Source organism: Dipodomys merriami, unplaced genomic scaffold (assembly GCF_024711535.1).
Source record: "Dipodomys merriami isolate MVZ:Mamm:240054 unplaced genomic scaffold, mDipMer1.0.p SCAF_122, whole genome shotgun sequence".
Taxonomy (NCBI): Eukaryota; Metazoa; Chordata; class Mammalia; order Rodentia; family Heteromyidae; genus Dipodomys; species Dipodomys merriami.
Window position 1 is genome coordinate 1,894,429 of NW_027202516.1, and position 19,355 is coordinate 1,913,783.

At 57.8% G+C, this 19,355-nt stretch overlaps 1 protein-coding gene across 3 annotated transcripts in view; it reads right to left on the minus strand.

Moving 5' to 3' along the window:
• Positions 1-18,907, minus strand: part of Fam83b (family with sequence similarity 83 member B) — a 63,027-nt gene extending 44,120 nt beyond the window's left edge. Inside the window, exons 1-3 of one of the 3 annotated variants that reach the window (XM_070017210.1) lie at positions 8,784-8,806; positions 7,999-8,172; positions 330-853 (exon numbers count right to left, since the gene is read on the minus strand). In XM_070017210.1, the coding sequence (XP_069873311.1) occupies positions 330-773 (444 nt within the window). In that variant the 5' untranslated portion in view covers positions 774-853; positions 7,999-8,172; positions 8,784-8,806. Of the gene's footprint in view, positions 1-329; positions 854-7,998; positions 8,173-8,783; positions 8,807-17,868; positions 17,913-18,857 lie in introns of those variants that run through there. The other 2 variants (XM_070017212.1, XM_070017211.1) reach the window with 2 other exon arrangements.
• Positions 18,908-19,355: the final 448 nt, after the last annotated feature.

Below are 19,355 nucleotides of genomic sequence, written 5' to 3' on the forward strand. Positions count from 1 at the left end.
AGTGCCGCACACATAAACGTGTCCAGTCATCTTGGTCCCTGTCCACACACTTTCCCGCCATTATGGGGAGAGCGTGTGCCACACTGGCACAGTTTTGAGATGGGAGCAGCTCATCCTTCCTTGAGCGCCTAGAGATCTACTTCCTGTGAGCACCTAGAGATCTACTTCCTGTGAGTGCCTAGAGGAGATCTACTTCCTGTGAGCGCCTAGAGATCTACTTCCTGTGAGAACCGGCGTGGCCCACGTGCCCAGATTCTCATTAACCCAGCTACGCTCCCGGGCACCTTGACCCGGCTGACATGTTCACCCCAGAACGGACGCGGCATTACCTTCCTGGCGTCCCTGATCATCTTGCGGACGGTCTCCTTGATGGTGAGCAGCTGCGCCCTGGGCGGGTGGAAGAGCAGCTCCACCTGCGTCCCGCCCAGCAGCCCGGGCATCACGTAGGGCCAGCCCAGGTCCAGGTCGGGCGCCTCCACGTCCGACTCCAGCGGCCAGTACGTCCCCGACGACGACGTGTCATCGCAGGAGCCATCGGTGCCCTGGGCTGGGCTCTGGACCAGCTTCTGGACGTGTCCTAGGATGTAGCTGACCTCTTCCTCGGCCAGGAAGTCAGACACGCGCTCCTTGGTCAGGAATTCTTGGTAGGCTTCGACGCCATGCTCGATCAGCGTGTCCACCGCCACGCGGTACCACTCCTTGTAGTGAGGCTCGATGTAGTGGTCCGACTTGCACTCATCGTTCAAGGAGGACAGCAGCGACGAGGTCTCCATGCTGCGGGCACTGGGCGTGCGTGCTCACACACGCGCTCACACGCCCATGCGGGAGCAGCCACGGGGCAGGTGCCTGAGAGCTGGAGGGAAGAAAACAGCATCAGCTAGAATTCTGCACTCAGGTGCTCCATGGGGCTGGCCAACCCCCGTGTCCACACGTCTGATCCTTCCCATCCCCGGCATGCAGACACAGGGCAAGGTGCCACACAGAACTCATCACCAAGAATCACTTGACCTCGCACACTGCTGATGAGGTGGGTTTTTTGTTTTGTTTTTGCTCCTCTAAGACCACATGCCTGCCTTCTCTGAAGGCCAAGAAAACGTCTTCCTCAACCCAAAGCCTGCACCACACAGCAGCGCGAGTTTAACATGCACTTTTGGTTCAGACTTAGAGAGAGAGAATACCCGATCAGCCTTCAGTATGTCTCTGCTGAGTAGCCGTTATTGACTGAACAATTCTATCATAATCCAGTAGATGAAATGTAAAAATCAAAAAATACAAAACACCTGTCTTCCGGGAACTCACCAATTAGTTGAACTAGGCATCAAAATGTACACACAAAACTGATAGCTATCACCTTGACCAAAGCCATGTATAATTAATGGCCACATGAATAGGCATCCGCCCTCATTAATTGATGAGTGCCTGTAGCCACGGCTTTTCAAATAAAAGCAAGTGGACGTCTCTGAGGAATAGAGGGACTGTGGGTGGCCTTGTGGGGGAGGGCGGCAGGCACTGGGCCGATAGGACGGAAGGAAGAAATGCTGTCACTCCCTGCGAGAACAGAAAGGAGCAGAAAGGAGCGGGGCACCCCGCAGGACGGGAGGACACGCAAGCCTGCTATGCTGGAAAACAGGTTCCCCTTACTTGGTAGAGGAGATAAAGTTGAGCAGACAAAATGGCAACCAGTCCCCAGGGCCAGGAATCTGCCATCAACAACCATGGGTGCTGAAAACTCTCCGACAGCTAGATAGAGGTTCCAGGGTTGAAGCACACAGCGGGGAACCCACAGACGGGCACTGGGGGCTCGAAGGCTTGGAGATGGGCAGTGTAAAGACCACAGAGAAGCCGGAGGCACGGGAGGTAGCTCAGACATAGCGCTCTGGGATCACAACCTGCCCTTCTGAACTCATGGTTCCTAGTCACTGTGCGCACATCGTCAGTTTTGTTCAACCACTCCTGGCAGATGCCCTGCGTGCAGGGATGCTGGGCTTCCTGCTGGGCACAGGAGGGGCTCCAGCCCGAAGCCCTGCTGCTGGGCTCCCGGGAAACACAGCCCCACGTCCTGACACTGGCACTGAAGTGACATCTGAGCAAAGGTCGGGCCCCATTTCTAGCCCTCAGGGAAACTCATTCTGCCGACTTCAGCTGTGAACATTCCCGCGTGACTTAGGAGGGAAGCCTTGACATTTGTAACTCCTGAACTCAAAATGCTCCATTTGCTAGACATACAGAGCGTTAGGGTTTGCTGGGGTGCAGGAGTCACCCCAGTGTTCACATGAAAAACCCTACTGCCCCTTTCCATTGTTCAGGTGGTAACTACTGGGTGTTCATTAATTTTTTTAAAAAGTCCTAATTTTCTGGGCACTTATTTTTTCACTTACCCTTTAAAACTTAATTTTTAATTTCCCATAATATGTGATATCTGACGTTGTTTTGGAATTTTAAACATATAAAGTGCTTTAATTATGTTATTCATTCTGGAAGGTTATCTATGCAAATACTTGGCAAGTATAAAAATTTCAGCCCTAAACTACATGTACAAATTAAGAAATCAGAGATGAGAAAAGGATGATGAAAGCAAAATATGGAGCTGGGAAGATGGCTCAGTGGCAGAGTGCTTGCCTTGCATGCATGAAGCCCTGGGTTTGATTCCTCAGCCCCACATAAGCAAAAAGAAAAAAGCCGGAAGTGGTGCTGTGGCTCAAGTGGTAGAGCGCTAGCCTTGAGCTGAAGAGCTGAGGAACAGTGCCCAGGCCCAGAGTTCAGGCCCCAAGACTGATCAAAAAGAAAGCAAAATAAAACCATGCAATCTTATGAAAAGTTAATTGTGAAGAAAAACAAAGAATTTTTTTAAAATGAAATTCTATGGGTTTAGTGAAAGAGTCAATCCCAGAAGCCCTGCAGAAAACGTGTGTGATAGGAAAAATGTAAAAGCCAAGAACACAGATGGAGGATCTCATGAATAAGGCTGGAGACAATAAATGTCCTTGGCAATGTCCTGCGTGCGCAGTGGGCAGCCTGGGCAGCCTGGGCAGCCGTTTAGAGACTCTGATTTATCATAGGAGCTGTTTACAAGAATCACTTATGAAAGGAACATCTACCAAGAAATTTTAACAGAGAATGACAAGCAATATCACTGTCATAAATAAAGAGTTCAATAAAATAGAACCTGTACTTAGCTCCAGAAGGGATTTCAGCGTCAAGAGAGCCACTGAATATTAGGAAAGTTTTATTAGAGGACAGAATTAATTAGGTGTGGTATTAAACTTATAAAACCAAGGAGTCATCTTATTAATAACTATTAGTTACTCCTAGGAAGAATATATTCTTTTAATGTGGAGTTAATGAGAAGAGAGAAATAAAAATCTCACTCTAATAAGAAAGCTGAGCAGATCACTTTCCAGATGTGACTCATTCCAGGAAAAAGGAAACTTGCTATGAAACTCCGTGGCTCACTCAAGCGCCAGTGACTAACGCTTTGTTCCTGGCTATCTCTGGAGGCTGAGGTCTGGAGGATGGTAATTCAAGGTCAGCTTAGGCAAAACAAACAAAAAACAAAACATTCCACTAGAGTCTATTTCTAAAGTATTCAGCAAAAAGCAGGGCTGGAGGCAGGGCTCAAGGCCTAGAGTGTCAGCTGAACAATGAAGCTAAGTGAGTGTGAGACACCGAGTGTAATACCAGTACTACAAACAAAAAAATCAGTAACGGGACACTGACAGCTCACACCTGTCATCCTGGCTACTCAGGAGGCTGAGATCTGAGGGTCAAGGCTCAAAGCCAGCCCAGGCAGTAAAGTCCGTGAGGCTCTTATCTCCAATAAGCAACCAGAAAACCGGAAGCGGCGCTGTGGCTCAAGTAGTAGAGCTGAAGAGCTGAGGGAGAGCGTCCAGGCCCAGAGTTCAAGCTCATGACCCACCAAGTGCTGTCTGAAAAAGGAGGGGAGAGGAGGGGGAGGAGATAGATTTGTTCAAAGCACACCATATGCATGTGTGTAAATATCACAATGAACCCCTGCACAGTGCAAATGTATGCCAACCGGTATTCATAAATACCCTCAAACCAGCTTAGTGATTGTGAAGACTACAACTTGGACACAGCCGGATGGAAGCGAGGCACAGGATGGGGTGTGGGGGGGAGGGGGAGGGGGAGGCACAGGACAGGGTGTGGTGGGGAGGGGGAGGGGCCACCCTGTCATCTTCCAGGCCCACAGTTGTGCTTCTAGCCAGGCAGGACCAGCCTCACTACTCTGCTGGTGTGTGAAGGTTAACTAAGCGATATTAAGCACACCCACAGCCAAATGCAAAACGAAAATGAGAGGGCCCACGGCTGCCGCCACCATCCGCTTTCACACCAGGAAGAAATGCTTGCCACGCGCAGACCAATAAGACCAAAGGGCCAAGTCCTAACCAGAGGAAATTCTACCGAAAACCAACAGAAAACGAGGACGCCTTTCCCCAGGAGCTATTCCACCGGTGGGGTCTTATTTTCCCATTCTTTACAATTTTCTATATTAAAAAAATGTGTCTGAATAAATACATGAATATGAAACTGCAACAAGGAAATGATTTTTAGAGAGAAGAACGCAGTAGTTATCTTTTAACCTTTGCTGGCTCGCCTTGCCCTCAGGCACTGGACCCACGTCGTGGGTGACTCAGAGTGCCACGTAAGATGCTCAGTCCTACCACAGAGGAAAACACACATGCAGCCCAGCCAGACACTGGATATCGGAGCCACCAAGGAAAATGGTTAAAGTAACTGGACATTCTTAATCAGAACCTAGTGCAAAGCTCAGCAATACACACGATCAGCCCTAAGACTTCAAGCTCTTGCTCTGCCAGGCTTATGGAGCTGACATGGTAAGCCCTCGATAATGGCCGCCGTGCAGGCCCCGCCCTCAACCAGTCCTCGGGCTCCTTGAGGGCTCTGCTGGTGTCTCTCTAGCACAATTCAAATTGCCCCGCACAGTTATTAAACAATAATCCAATCATGCACCTGCTTAGCAACTCAGGATAGGCAAGAGAGTACTGAAGAAGACATATAAACACGTCTAAATACCAGTGCAGAACTCTTTTAGGATCTAAGCACATATCTGCGCTCAGTCCGTATTCGTTGTGGAAGTTGGTCTTTTGGAAACATAAAACATTACTCATTCGTAAAGAGCTTTCGAATGAATAATTAGAAACACATTGAGTAATGTGAAAGTACTTGGACGGATCAATAGAGCTGTACCTAAAATAAATATTAGCTTCCAGTCAGAACTTGTGAGAAGAATAGAGCTATCAAGTATCTTTTGGGGATTCTCGTGAATTTTGCATTTTTCATTTCTTAATTATGCTAAAGTCATCTCACAGTTTTTATAGAATGAAATTAATCATGATGAAATAAGGTTTTAAGTCATGTTTTGCAACACAAGTAGAGATACAAATTAGCTCAAAAGCATGACTCATTTTTCTTGTTTCTGGTGCTGGTTTTGTTTTTATGTAAACTTATTTCAAAAGGAAGATGATGAATTGGGTTTTTAAATTAATTATGAATATGGATGCGGTATATCATTAAGGTAAAAGTGGAAAAAGCTCTAGAGTATTTCCTGGAAAGTCAAGATTGTTTTACGGCATGTTGAACCTTAAGTTCATCCCCTAACCCATCCAGATGTGACTCTAGATCTGGGCCTTGACAAGATCTTCCTCAGCAGGTATGGTGGCTCACGCCTGTAATGCTAGCTACTCAGGGGGCTGAGATCTGAGGATCAAGGTTCAGAAACCAGTTGGAACAGGAAAGTACATGAGTCTCTTCTTTCCAATTAACCAGCAAAAATCTGTTCAAGTGGTAGAGTCCTAGCCTTGGGAAAAAAAGGAGGGAGGGAGGGTAGAAGGGAAGGAGGGAGGGGAGGGAAAAAAGAGAAAGGAAAAGGAAAAAGTGTCTTCCTCTTGGAGAGCTGGGAACGTGTGTGAAGGCTGGGGACTGCCTGCAGTCTTGTCAGGGTGTGTAGGTGTGTATGGTGTGCAGGGTGTGTAAAGTGTGCACGGGAGCTCTGAGGCATGCCTGTCTTCAGTCTTCACTTGCCTCCCTCCCCAGAATGACCCTGTCTAGTTCACAAAGAACTCCAGAATCCTGGAATTCTCACTGCTTACTTTTAAACACTCATCCCCAGTTGCCCAACTGTCAGAGGACGGCTGGCTAAGCCATGTCCAAGCTCGCTGCGAAAGACTCAGCGCAATTCAGAACAGAAGTGTATTTAGACAACAGCGCCATGTTTCCCCACACCTCGAGTGAGCGGACCATCCCAGGATTTCTCTCTTTCCATTTTTTTTTTCCAGTCCTGGGGCTTGAACTCAGCCTGGGCGTTATCCCTGAGCTTCTTTTGCTCAAGGCTGGTACTCTCCCATTTGCGCCACAGCAGCACTTCTGGCTTTTTCTGTGTAGGTGGTACTGAGGAATCGAGCCCAGGGCTTCGTGCGTGCGAGGCGAGCCACCTTCCCAGCCCTCTCTCTACGTTCAGCATCGCAGTTCATGCCCGCGTCGGCCTTCCCACCCCCGGCTGTGTGCCTGGGGCCAGTCCCTGCTCTCCCTCGCTTCCCTACGCTGCTGGACATTCGTCTCACCGAGAGCCCCGGCCACCTCTGCGCCGCCTGTGGCCCTCATCACCGACTTCACTTTGAGTCTTTGCTCTGTGAAAAGCTGGCTGGAAAGGGGGCCTGCTCCTAGCACCCTCGCTGCTCTGAGATGGGGACGGCCTTTCCTCTCCTCCACCTCCCTCTCAAACACCCATCCGCAGGCGTCTGTGGCAGTTACCACAGGATGCCTGGCTAAGCGACGTTCAAGCTCACTGCGAGACTCAATGCAATTCAGAACAGAAGTACTTTTGGACAAAAGCGGGAGTACCAGCCGCCCTCAGCCTCCCCCACACACACCCCGTGCTGTGCTGAGTGCCTTTTGACCTTTATGAAGCTAAAGCTATAGGAAAGCAGAACAAATAGATGCCAGATATGAATGATTACATGGTGGTTCCGGACACTCCACGAGAGTGGAGCACCTCACCCAGGAAAGGAGCAAATGGCCACAAACAGCGCAAGACAATGCGCCACCAGAGGGCCCAGGGCTGCCTTGGGGCAAGGCGGAGAGAGCCACGTCGGGCTATTGAAAAGAAGTCTGAACACAGGATCGATCGCTTCATGAAAAGTGTGTAAGGCAGCAAAACGTATGAAGTTGGAATGCAAAAAGCATGTAGTCATGGGCTAGCTGGCGTGGAAAGGTGTTCTGTACCCTGGGTAATAGTCATGGGCTAGCTGGCATGGAAAGGTGTTCTGTACCCTGGGTAATAGTCATGGGCTAGCTGGCGTGGAAAAGTGTTCTGTACCCTGGGTAAAGGAGGAGATTAAACTAGGAGGGATCTAACGCAGCCTCAGCACCTCCCACTTCCCCGTTGTTTACTTTAGGACTCGCTTTTTAATCAAGGTGCTGAGCCGGCTGTGCCATAACGGAAACGCATGCTTTTTAGTCCTGAAAGGAAGTAGCTCACTTCAGCTCAGGCATTTTTTCTGAACAACCATCTTCCTTGGTGCCCCTCACCCACGCCAAGGCCGGGACCCACGTGGAAGTTAAGAAAGCACCCGTCATCTGGGGCCCTGACTGGGCTCAGCTGGAGTCGGCCCTGCACTGCAGAGGCAAATCCCGCACAGAGATGTGCCAGTGTGTCAGTCCTGCTTATTTGTTTTAACTCCTTTGCAGTGTCAAGTTCTGAAGGATTTCTAAGACAAGTAAGTCTCCTCTCTTACCCCTGCACTTGCCTTTCCCTGAAGAAAGGAGGCTACTTTGTAGCAACTGCTAGATGGAGGTCTACTCTAGGGCTAAATGCCCTCAATGCCTGGGCCAGCTTCCCACAGTGTGCTGATACCTCCACTATCCACGCTTTGTTTAAACCACCTGCTACACAATCAAGAAAAGTGCTCATTAGAGCTGGGGACCTGGTGGCTCATACCTGTAATCCAAGGTACTTACTTAGGGCACTGAGATCTGACGATCATGGTTCAAAGCCAGACCGGGTTTTAGAAAAGACTTTTATCTCCAATTAACCCCTCAGAAACCAAAGTGGCACTGTGGCTCAAAGTGGTAGAGCGCTCTAGCCTTGAGCAAAAGAGATCAGAGACAACTCCTAGGCCTTGAGTTGAAACCCTATGGGCAGAAAATAAAATTAAAAATAAAAAATTAAGTGAATTATACAGCAGAGCATGCTGGTGCCAGGTTGTTACACTGAAATTAAACATGACGATTAGTTTCAAAAAAATAACATAAAATATATTCCAAATAGAAAAAAATGACAATAGTTTCTCTAACTCAAATACCCAATGATTTTTATCAAGTCACTCAAAGTGAGTGCCCGGTGGCTCTGGGGAAGGAACAGGGGCTGCTGGCCACAGCAAGGGCCTACTGACCTTGGAAATGTTTAACTTAAAAACATCCGAGCGTAAGTCTTCTCTATACAGATTTAACAGGGCCCCCAGCGGTGATTCTAACTAGAGAACAGATTTCTTAGCGCTGTGTGCTCGGGAATGGACCAGGACACTCAAGTAAGTGCTTGTGGAGTAAGTACTACTGCACTGTGTATGTCAAGTTTTTTCCTTGACATGGTCAGACACAGAGATTTTAGACATGTACTGAAATTCTGACTTCCTCCAGTCCCTGTTGTCCCACTGAGATACTGGGTTAAGAAGGCTCAGATACGTGTACAAAGCAATCTCCTGCTTGTCTAGAAATCATCTGCACTTTTCCACACAGACACTGACACTCAAAATGTAGATCCTTTGCCATCCCAGTCTTTCATCCATTCACTGTATTTCCATTTACATCACACGGGTGGTCAGCGTGGTCTGTTGTGATATCATTTCCATTTTGTTGCTTTAGGCAGACACATATTTGAATGTTGTAATACAACTCAAGTGTCTAAGTTTTAGGGAAATGGAAAAAAATCTTGATTTTCTTATGTTCATAACCTGAACATAATTTAAGCAAAGACAGAAATCATTAGACAAGTCAAAATATGCACACTGTTCATTTCAATCAGATAATCATTCACACATATTCTATTTGGGACAGAAAAATTTTAAATATATAAAATTCTAGATACGAATTGCTCAAAATTGTACTATACATCCAAAACATGATTGTCCATCTTATTTATATTTTAGATACGAAGTTTTCCTTGTAGTAGGTTTGTTACTTGATTTTCTACAATTTTATAAACTGGTAGAGATATATAATGTACTAAAGCAAAATGTTCCCAGCAGACAGAAATAAATCCATACATAAGTAGTAGGTGAATAAATGGAGCAGTACACAAATGCAGGTACAGAGTGGGAGAAGAGGAAAAAGCAATGGACCATAGTCCAACCAGAGAAGGTAAGAGAAAGGATGAAAAGGAGAGGAGTGCTAAGAAGAGCAGAGCATGAGCAAGGGGGAGGAAGTAGAGGAGTGGGGGACAAAGAAGAGAGCAGGCTGGGAGGGCAGAGGGGGAGGGAGGGGGAGGGAGGGGAAGCAGGGAGAGAGCAGGCCAGGCTGGGAGGGCAGAGGGGGAGGGGGGAGAGGGAGGGAGGAGAAGCAGGGAGAGAGCAGGCCTGGAGGGCAGAGGGGGAGGGAGGGAGGGGAAGCAGGGAGAGAGCAGGCCAGAAGGGCAGAGGGGGAGGGAGGGAGGGGAAGCAGGGAGAGAGCAGGCCGGAGGGCAGGGGGAGGGGGAGGGAGGGGAAGCAGGGAGAAAGCAGGCCGGGAGGGCAGAGGGGGAGGGAGGGAGGGGAAGCAGGGAGAGAGCAGGCCGGAGGGCAGGGGGAGGGGGAGGGAGGGGAAGCAGGGAGAAAGCAGGCCGGGAGGGCAGAGGGGGAGGGAGGGAGGGAGGGGAAGCAGGGAGAGAGCAGGCCAGGCTGGGAGGGCAGAGGGGGAGGGGGAGGGAGGGGAAGCAGGGAGAGAGCAGGCCAGGAGGGCAGGGGGAGGGAGGGGAAGCAGGGAGAGAGCAGGCCAGAAGGGCAGAGGGGGGAGAGGGAGGGGAAGCAGGGAGAGAGCAGGCCAGGAGGGCAGGGGGAGGGAGGGGAAGCAGGGAGAGAGCAGGCCAGGCTGGGAGGGCAGAGGGGGAGGGGGGAGAGGGAGGGAGGGGAAGCAGGGAGAGAGCAGGCTGGGAGGGCAGAGTGGGGAGGGAGGGGAAGCAGGGAGAGAGCAGGCCAGGAGGGCAGAGGGGGGAGAGGGAGAGGGAGCAGGGAGAGAGCAGGCCAGGAGGGCAGAAGGGGAGAGGGAGGGAGGGGAAGCAGGGAGAGAGCAGGCCTGGAGGGCAGAGGGGGAGGGAGGGAGGGGAAGCAGGGAGAGAGCAGGCCTGGAGGGCAGGGGGAGGGGGAGGGAGGGGAAGCAGGGAGAGAGCAGGCCTGGAGGGCAGAGGGGGAGGGAGGGGAAGCAGGGAGAGAGCAGGCCAGGAGGGCAGGGGGAGGGAGGGGAAGCAGGGAGAGAGCAGGCCAGGAGGGCAGAGGGGGAGGGAGGGAGGGGAAGCAGGGAGAGAGCAGGCCAGGAGGGCAGGGGGAGGGGGAGGGAGGGGAAGCAGGGAGAGAGCAGGCCAGGAGGGCAGGGGGGGAGGGAGAGGGAGGGGAAGCAGGGAGAGAGCAGGCCAGGAGGGCAGAGGGGGAGGGAGGGGGAGGGAGGGGAAGCAGGGAGAGAGCAGGCCAGGAGGGCAGAGGGGGAGGGAGGGAGGGAGGGGAAGCAGGGAGAGAGCAGGCCTGGAGGGCAGAGGGGGAGGGAGGGGAAGCAGGGAGAGAGCAGGCCAGGAGGGCAGAGGGGGAGGGAGGGAGGGAGGGGAAGCAGGGAGAGAGCAGGCCAGGAGGGCAGAGGGGGAGGGAGAGGGAGGGGAAGCAGGGAGAGAGCAGGCCTGGAGGGCAGAGGGGGGAGGGAGGGAGGGGAAGCAGGGAGAGAGCAGGCCTGGAGGGCAGAGGGGGAGGGAGGGAGGGAGGGGAAGCAGGGAGAGAGCAGGCCAGGAGGGCAGAGGGGGAGGGAGGGAGGGGAAGCAGGGAGAGAGCAGGCCAGGAGGGCAGGGGGGGAGGGGAAGCAGGGAGAGAGCAGGCCAGGAGGGCAGAGGGGGAGGGAGAGGGAGGGGAAGCAGGGAGAGAGCAGGCCAGGAGGGCAGGGGGAGGGGGAGGGAGGGGAAGCAGGGAGAGAGCAGGCTGGAGGGCAGAGGGGGAGGGAGGGAGGGGAAGCAGGGAGAGAGCAGGCCAGGAGGGCAGAGGGGGAGGGAGGGGGAGGGAGGGGAAGCAGGGAGAGAGCAGGCCAGGAGGGCAGAGGGGGAGGGAGGGAGGGGAAGCAGGGAGAGAGCAGGCCTGGAGGGCAGGGGGAGGGGGAGGGAGGGGAAGCAGGGAGAGAGCAGGCTGGAGGGCAGAGGGGGAGGGAGGGAGGGGAAGCAGGGAGAGAGCAGGCCAGGAGGGCAGAGGGGGAGGGAGGGAGGGGAAGCAGGGAGAGAGCAGGCTGGAGGGCAGGGGGAGGGAGGGGGAGGGAGGGGAAGCAGGGAGAGAGCAGGCTGGGAGGGCAGAGTGGGGAGGGAGGGGAAGCAGGGAGAGAGCAGGCCAGGAGGGCAGAGGGGGAGGGGGAGGGAGGGGAAGCAGGGAGAGAGCAGGCTGGGAGGGCAGAGTGGGAGGGAGGGAGGGGAAGCAGGGAGAGAGCAGGCCTGGAGGGCAGAGGGGGAGGGAGGGAGGGAGGGGAAGCAGGGAGAGAGCAGGCCAGGAGGGCAGAGGGGGAGGGAGGGAGGGGAAGCAGGGAGAGAGCAGGCTGGAGGGCAGAGGGGGAGGGAGGGAGGGAGGGGAAGCAGGGAGAGAGCAGGCCAGGAGGGCAGAGGGGGAGGGAGGGAGGGGAAGCAGGGAGAGAGCAGGCTGGAGGGCAGGGGGAGGGAGGGGGAGGGAGGGGAAGCAGGGAGAGAGCAGGCTGGGAGGGCAGAGGGGGAGGGGGAGGGAGGGGAAGCAGGGAGAGAGCAGGCTGGGAGGGCAGAGTGGGGAGGGAGGGGAAGCAGGGAGAGAGCAGGCCTGGAGGGCAGAGGGGGAGGGAGGGAGGGAGGGGAAGCAGGGAGAGAGCAGGCCAGGAGGGCAGAGGGGGAGGGAGGGAGGGGAAGCAGGGAGAGAGCAGGCCAGGAGGGCAGGGGGGGAGGGGAAGCAGGGAGAGAGCAGGCCAGGAGGGCAGAGGGGGAGGGAGAGGGAGGGGAAGCAGGGAGAGAGCAGGCCAGGAGGGCAGAGGGGGAGGGAGGGGGAGGGAGGGGAAGCAGGGAGAGAGCAGGCCAGGAGGGCAGAGGGGGAGGGAGGGAGGGGAAGCAGGGAGAGAGCAGGCCTGGAGGGCAGGGGGAGGGGGAGGGAGGGGAAGCAGGGAGAGAGCAGGCTGGAGGGCAGAGGGGGAGGGAGGGAGGGGAAGCAGGGAGAGAGCAGGCCAGGAGGGCAGAGGGGGAGGGAGGGAGGGGAAGCAGGGAGAGAGCAGGCTGGAGGGCAGGGGGAGGGAGGGGGAGGGAGGGGAAGCAGGGAGAGAGCAGGCTGGGAGGGCAGAGTGGGGAGGGAGGGGAAGCAGGGAGAGAGCAGGCCAGGAGGGCAGAGGGGGAGGGGGAGGGAGGGGAAGCAGGGAGAGAGCAGGCTGGGAGGGCAGAGTGGGGAGGGAGGGGAAGCAGGGAGAGAGCAGGCCAGGAGGGCAGGGGGAGGGAGGGGGGGAGGGGAAGCAGGGAGAGAGCAGGCCAGGAGGGCAGAGGGGGGAGAGGGAGGGGGAGGGAGGGGAAGCAGGGAGAGAGCAGGCCGGGAGGGCAGAGGGGGAGGGAGGGGAAGCAGGGAGAGAGCAGGCCGGGAGGGCAGAGGGGGAGGGAGGGGAAGCAGGGAGAGAGCAGGCCGGGAGGGCAGAGGGGGAGGGAGGGAGGGGAAGCAGGGAGAGAGCAGGCTGGGAGGGCAGAGGGGGAGGGAGGGAGGGGAAGCAGGGAGAGAGCAGGCCGGGAGGGCAGAGGGGGAGGGAGGGGAAGCAGGGAGAGAGCAGGCCGGGAGGGCAGAGGGGGAGGGAGGGGAAGCAGGGAGAGAGGACAAGCCGCTGAGACCCCACCTCTGGAACCAGCTGAGTTGTGCTGACACTTTTCTAGCAAGTGGCTCAGATGTTACACTCCTTTGGGGAAAGCACAACTCTTTCAAAGTCTGTGAACAGTGGCTGCTGAAGGACAATGTTTGCGGCCCTGCTGTAAGAACCAGGCTCACAAATGGTGCCCAGGAAAACCTCCCACAACACACAGCCGTGAGGGCAGAGGGCATCCGCCCAGGCTCGGTGCTTTGGAAACCATCCTTCTCCAAGTGGGCCACGTTTGTACAATCAGAGAAGCAACCCCGTGTTAACAAGCCAACTCAAGCTCTTTGAAACGGAGACAGGAGGATGGTAGTTGAAATAACGGGCTTTTGCCAGTGATGGGGGTGGGGTGGAATCCTAATCAGGATTATTTTATTCTCCCCTGGGTGAGAAGTGGACACACCGTGAGGCTCAGAACGACCAGGGTACAGGTGCGATCAAACCATCCAAACCATCCGCCCCAGGGGAAAGCCCCAGAAGGCCGGTATCACCTGGGTATTTTATCCAAACCCTTGGCCAGCTCTGCTAAAGTTCAGTTTCACGAAGGCCCAGGAACTGACACAGTAGCTGCTGAGGTCTTCGGAGAATACAAAGAAATCCAGCAAGGAACCAGAGGCATTCGTTCATGTGTGCGGACAATTATCTTTAGGTCCATAAAGTGCTAGCCTCTTGAGTGTCTGGCTTCTTTACTATGCTCAGAAGGGAACCGACTGTATCACATACAATAGTGAATATTGTTCCTAAACAGACCGCATGAGAGAGCACACACTATAGCCATCTGACAATCACCACGGCAAGATGGTCATCTAGTTCAGATGAAGTCTTGACAGCAACCCTGCCAGCAGTGGCGGTGGAGGCCAGGCCTCTGACTCCAAACCTCCCTCAGGGTGAGGGCTGAACACTGCTGTGCCTAAGACTTAAGTGGTGAATGTCCTGGGCCTTTAGGGGATGTGTGGTCCCACTCCTAAGGACAGTGTAAAAATAAAGCAAAATGCAAACCGCCTAGTGCCTGAAGCCCCCCGAGGAAACCCTTTCTCATGTCAGCCAAGACGATGATAAACGTTACGGGCTGTCCAGCCGCCCGCCTGCCGTGAACCCCTGTGTACTCAGCTCACCTCCGCACCCCCTCCCTGCCTCAAAGCCCCAGAGCCATGCAAGACGGAAGACTGTCTCTGCCGGGCCCCCTCAGCCTGTGTATTCCAGGCACCTCACCCCCCATCCTACCCTGTTCCCCAGTCTGGGCCACTGAACCCCACTTCCTGGCTCCTGGCTCAGCAGGCCAGGTACTCTGCCCCACAGGAACTGGCAGTGCTCACCTGTCTGGGGGCCCATTCTACCCCAAAGGCCAGGGTACTGCAGCACAGCGCTCAGTAGGCCAGGGTACTGCAGCACAGCGCTCAGTAGGCCAGGGTACTACAGCGCAGCGCTCAGTAGGCCAGGGTACTACAGCAATGCTCAGTAGGCCAGGGTACTGCAGCACAGCGCTCAGTAGGCCAGGGTACTACAGCACAGCACTCAGTAGGCCAGGGTACTACAGCACAGCGCTCAGTAGGCCAGGGTACTACAGTGCAGTGCTCAGTAGGCCAGGGTACTGCAGTGCAGCGCTCAGTAGGCCAGGGTACTGCAGCACAGCGCTCAGTAGGCCAGGGTACTACAGTGCAGCGCTCAGTAGGCCAGGGTACTACAGCACAGCGCTCAGTAGGCCAGGGTACTGCAGTGCAGCACTCAGTAGGCCAGGGTACTACAGCACAGCGCTCAGTAGGCCAGGGTACTGCAGCACAGCGCTCAGTAGGCCAGGGTACGGCAGTGCAGCGCTCAGTAGGCCAGGGTACTACAGCACAGCGCTCAGTAGGCCAGGGTACTGCAGTGCAGCGCTCAGTAGGCCAGGGTACTGCAGCACAGCGCTTAGTAGGCCAGGGTACTACAGTGCAGCGCTCAGTAGGCCAGGGTACTACAGTACGGTGCTTAGTCAGCCAGGGTACTGCAGAATAATTGGCCGGGGTACTGCAGCACAGCGCTCCTGGCCTCCAGCCCACCTCCCCAGGAAGAAATCTTGCTCAGATAATGTGCTGCTTTGATTCCGGTGGAGCCTGGGTGCTATTTGCACAAAGTGTTGCCCAGGCGCCCTGAGCGGGGCTCAGCCTCACCGCCTGTGCTGACAGTGCATAGGGATGGACGGGGACCACTGTGTGTGTAACACACATCCCACGTGCAGCCTGATGACAGGTGTGCACCACTGTGTGTGTAACACACATCCCATGTGCAGCCTTATCACAGGTGTGCACCTAGCGTGTGTGTGTTCATGTGTGCTAACACGCATCCCATGTGCAGTCTTATCACAGGTATGCACTGTGTGTGTGTGTGTGTGTGTGTGTGTGTGTGTGTGTGTGGTAACACGTATCCCATGTGCAGCCTGAGGACAGGTGTGCACCTGGAATTTGTGTGTGTGCATGTTGTAACATGCATCCATGTGTGCGCACGTGTGTGGTAACACGCATCCCACCTGCAGATGCAAAGTTCATGTCATGCCATTGGATGTAACACATCTGAATTGTGAAATATCTCTGTGTCACTCAAAGTCTGCACAGTGTGAAGGGGCAAACGTGCAAACCTACCGAGCAAGCTAGACGGGACAGCTAGTAATTCACCAGATAGTTAATTAAATGGTGCTAAGTGGGGCCTTTAAAAAAAACTCTCCTCCAACCACATGTGTGCTTTAGAACAACTGTGACTTACTGGCATGGAGAGTCTACCGATAAATGTAACAACGTTGTCTTGTAAACCCAGGGCTGTTCTGGGTGTGAGGAACACCAGCGGGCTGCGGCCCTATTCCGTGTGCCAGGAGAGGCGGCTCTTCCTGTCACCCTGCCGGCCACTGCGCACGGCTGTCCTGAGCAAAACGTCAGCAGGAGCCTGACTTGAGCAGCAGGTAGAGAATGGCCATGCGGATCTGTCATCCCAGATACCCGGGAGGCATTTGGTATAGAGGATTGTGGCCTACACTTGCTCTGGGTAAAAATAAGAACCCAACCAATAAGACCCCCCCCCCAAATCACTAAAACGCAAACCGGGCTGGGGGTGTGGCTCAGACGGCAGAGATCCCGGGCAGGCAGGCTGAGGCCCTGAGTTCAAAGACCACTGTGCCAATCACAGCGCAAACTGCAAACGAACCTCCACCCAAGGTGCGGTGGCTGGGGGCGCAGAGACCGAGCAGAAGGCATCGAGCCCAACACAGCTGCAAAGCATGAACCCCAAACCCCAAACCCCGGTGCTTCCTGAGCAGCCCCATAGCCTGCCAGACCAGATGGCCCTCCCCTGCCCTCCCCATCCCCTGCCCTCCCTCCCCTGCCCTCCCCATCCCCTGCCTGCCCCTCGGGCCGGCTCCCAGGGGTGCAGCCAGCGCCCTTCCCTAGCTGCCCGTCTGGGCAGGCCGGCCCCAGAGCGCAGGGGCTCCCATTATGGAAAATGCATGAAGCCCACAGACTTGGTGGGGGAGGAGGAAGGGGAGGAAGGGGGAGGGGGAGGGGAGAGGGGGGAGGGAAGCTCCCTCTGCTGTTTGGTCCTCACTGCCCCTTCCAGCCCGGAGCCATTCCACCCAAGACCATCTACCTCCTGGGTGCGCATCTGGGCAGGCCCTGGGGCAGGGAGGCCGAGGCCAGGGAGAGGGAGGCCAGGCAGGGAGGCTGGGGGCAGGGCAGGGAGGGGGGGGGCAGGGAGGCCAGGCAGGGAGGCCAGGCAGGGAGGCCGGGGGCAGGGAGGCCGGGGGCAGGGAGGCCGAAGCCGGGGAGAGGGAGGCCAGGCAGGGAGGCCCGGGGGCAGGGAGGCCAGGCAAGGAGGCCGGGGGGCAGGGAGGCCGGGGGGCAGGGAGGTCAGGCAGGGAGGCCGCGGAGCAGGGAGGCCAGGGAGAGGGAGGCCAGGCAGGGAGGCTGGGGAGCAGGGAGGCCAGGGAGAGGGAGGTCAGGCAGGGAGGCCGGGGGGCAGGGAGGCCAGGGAGAGGGAGGCCAGGCGGGGAGGCTGGGGGCAGGGAGGCCAGGGAGAGGGAGGCCAGGCGGGGAGGCCAGGGAGAGGGAGGCCAGGCGGGGAGGCTGGGGGCAGGGCAGGGAGGCCGGGGCCGGGCGCGCCGGAGGCCCCGCGGCCTTCCCACCAGTGCTGGGTCGCTCGCGTCCGGCTCTCCACCCGCAGCTCACCGACTCTGCGCCCTAAGACGGCCCGCGCCCCGACCCCCGACCCCGGCCCGCGCCCCTCCCTCCCTCCCTCCCTCCCTCCCTCCGCCGCACGGAGCCCCGCCGAGTCCGCGGCGCCGCCGCCGACCGAACTTTTCAAACTTTCCAACTCCCTGAGCGGGGAGAACGGGGACGGGAGGACGGGGCGCCCAACGCCCTCCCCGCGCCCCGCGCGCCCCGCCGCCCTCCGCGCGCCCCGCGCGCCCCGCCGCCCTCCCCGCGCCCCGCCGGTCCCGCCGCCCTCCCCGCGCGCCCCGCCGCCCTCCCCGCGCGCCCCGCCGCCCTCCCCGCGCGCCCCGCCGCCCTCCGCGCGCCCCGCCGGTCCCGCCGCCCTCCGCGCGCCCCGCCGGTCCCGCCGCCCTCCGCGCGCCCCGCCGGTCCCGCCGCCCTCCCCGCGCCCCGCCGCCCTCCCCGCGCCCCGCCGGTCCCGCCGCCCTCCCCGCGCGCCCCGCCGCCCTCCGCGCGCCCCGCCGCCCTCCCCGCGCCCCGCGCGCCCCGCCGCCCTCCGCGCGCCCCGCCGGTCCCGCCGCCCTCCCCGCGCCCCACTCACCGCAGAGCCGTCCGGTCCGCGCAGCCGCGCCCGCCCGCGGCCGGGATCGCTCCCAGGAAGCCGAGGCGGGCGGAGGGGAGGGCGGCGGGGCGGGGAGGGCAGGGGCGGCACCTGCGCGTCAGGACCGCGCCCCGCGGCGCCGCGCAGCCCGCGAGTCCGCACAGGTCCACGCGCGGCCGCCCGCGCCTGAACTCCGCGCCCGCTGCCCCCCCGCGGGCGGGGCCGGCACGGGAGGAGGGCGGAGGGCGGAGGTGCTCACCTGGGCGGGCCGAGGGGAGGGGAGGGGAGGGGAGGGGCGGCTCACCTGGCTGGGGGAGGGGAGGGGAGGGGCGGCTCACCTGGCTGGGGGAGGGGAGGGCAGGGGCGGCTCACCTGGCTGGGGGAGGGGAGGGCAGGGGAGGCTCACCTGGCTGGGGGAGGGGAGGGGAGGGGAGGGGAGGCTCACCTGGCTGGGGGAGGGGAGGGGAGGGGAGGGGAGGCTCACCTGGCTGGGGGAGGGGAGGGGAGGGCAGGGGCGGCTCACCTGGCTGGGGGAGGGGAGGGGAGGGGCGGCTCACCTGGCTGGGGGAGGGGAGAGGAGGGGCGGCTCACCTGGCTGGGGGAGGGGAGGGGAGGGGAGGGGCGGCTCACCTGGCTGGAGTTGAGCCGCTCCAGCCCCTCCCCGGGGTGGGGGCCGGGTGGGGTGGGGTGCGCGCTCCCCGGGAGCTGCGGGCGCCCTGCAGACAGTGAGGACCCCATGGGCGAGACCCGTGGGGAGCGCGGCAGGGCCCACGCCCCCAGACCCCGCCAGCGCCCCCAGTGGCCCCCGTGACCCTGGTGACCCCGGTGACCCCGGTGGTGGCCCCATGACCCCGGTGGGGGGGGCGCGCCCCCATGCTATCCTCCTGGCCTCCAGCTCCCCCAGTCTCCCCTGCGCCCCGCGTCCTGGGAAAGAAGAGTCTCCAAGTTAGGTCTGAGCAGAGCAGAGCCTCTCAGCACGCCGTTCTCACCAGAGAGGCCCCGGACCCCAGGAAAACTCGGGGTCCGGCACTGGCTTGATCGCCACCGGTGCCGGGAGCTCAGGGTCAGGATCACCAAAGCGGCATCATAGTGCCTAAATCCCCACCTTCCCACTGGCAGAGTGACACAGTCACAAAGGCCTCTGACATTTGACCTGATGTTTAAATGGTGGTGGAGCCTGGACGGGATTCTGCCTTTATAGAGCACTTGGGGGAAGCTCAGCTGTTCAGACCTGAGTCCAGACCGCAGCTGAAAGTGACCCCGGGCAGTCTCAGCAAAGGCCAACAGGGGACAGAAACCAAGTGCCAGGACTGGCAAGTCCCAGCTCCCCGCGTGGGAGGGGCGGAGGGCTTGTCCTTTGGCATTATCCGAAGGAGTTGCAGAGAGAATTTATATCCAGTTGTGCTGTGAAAAATACAGCAAGGGCCGGAGTAGTGGAGGAAGATCCATCTGAGAGGCCAGGAGGGAACAGCAAACAGGGCTGGGGT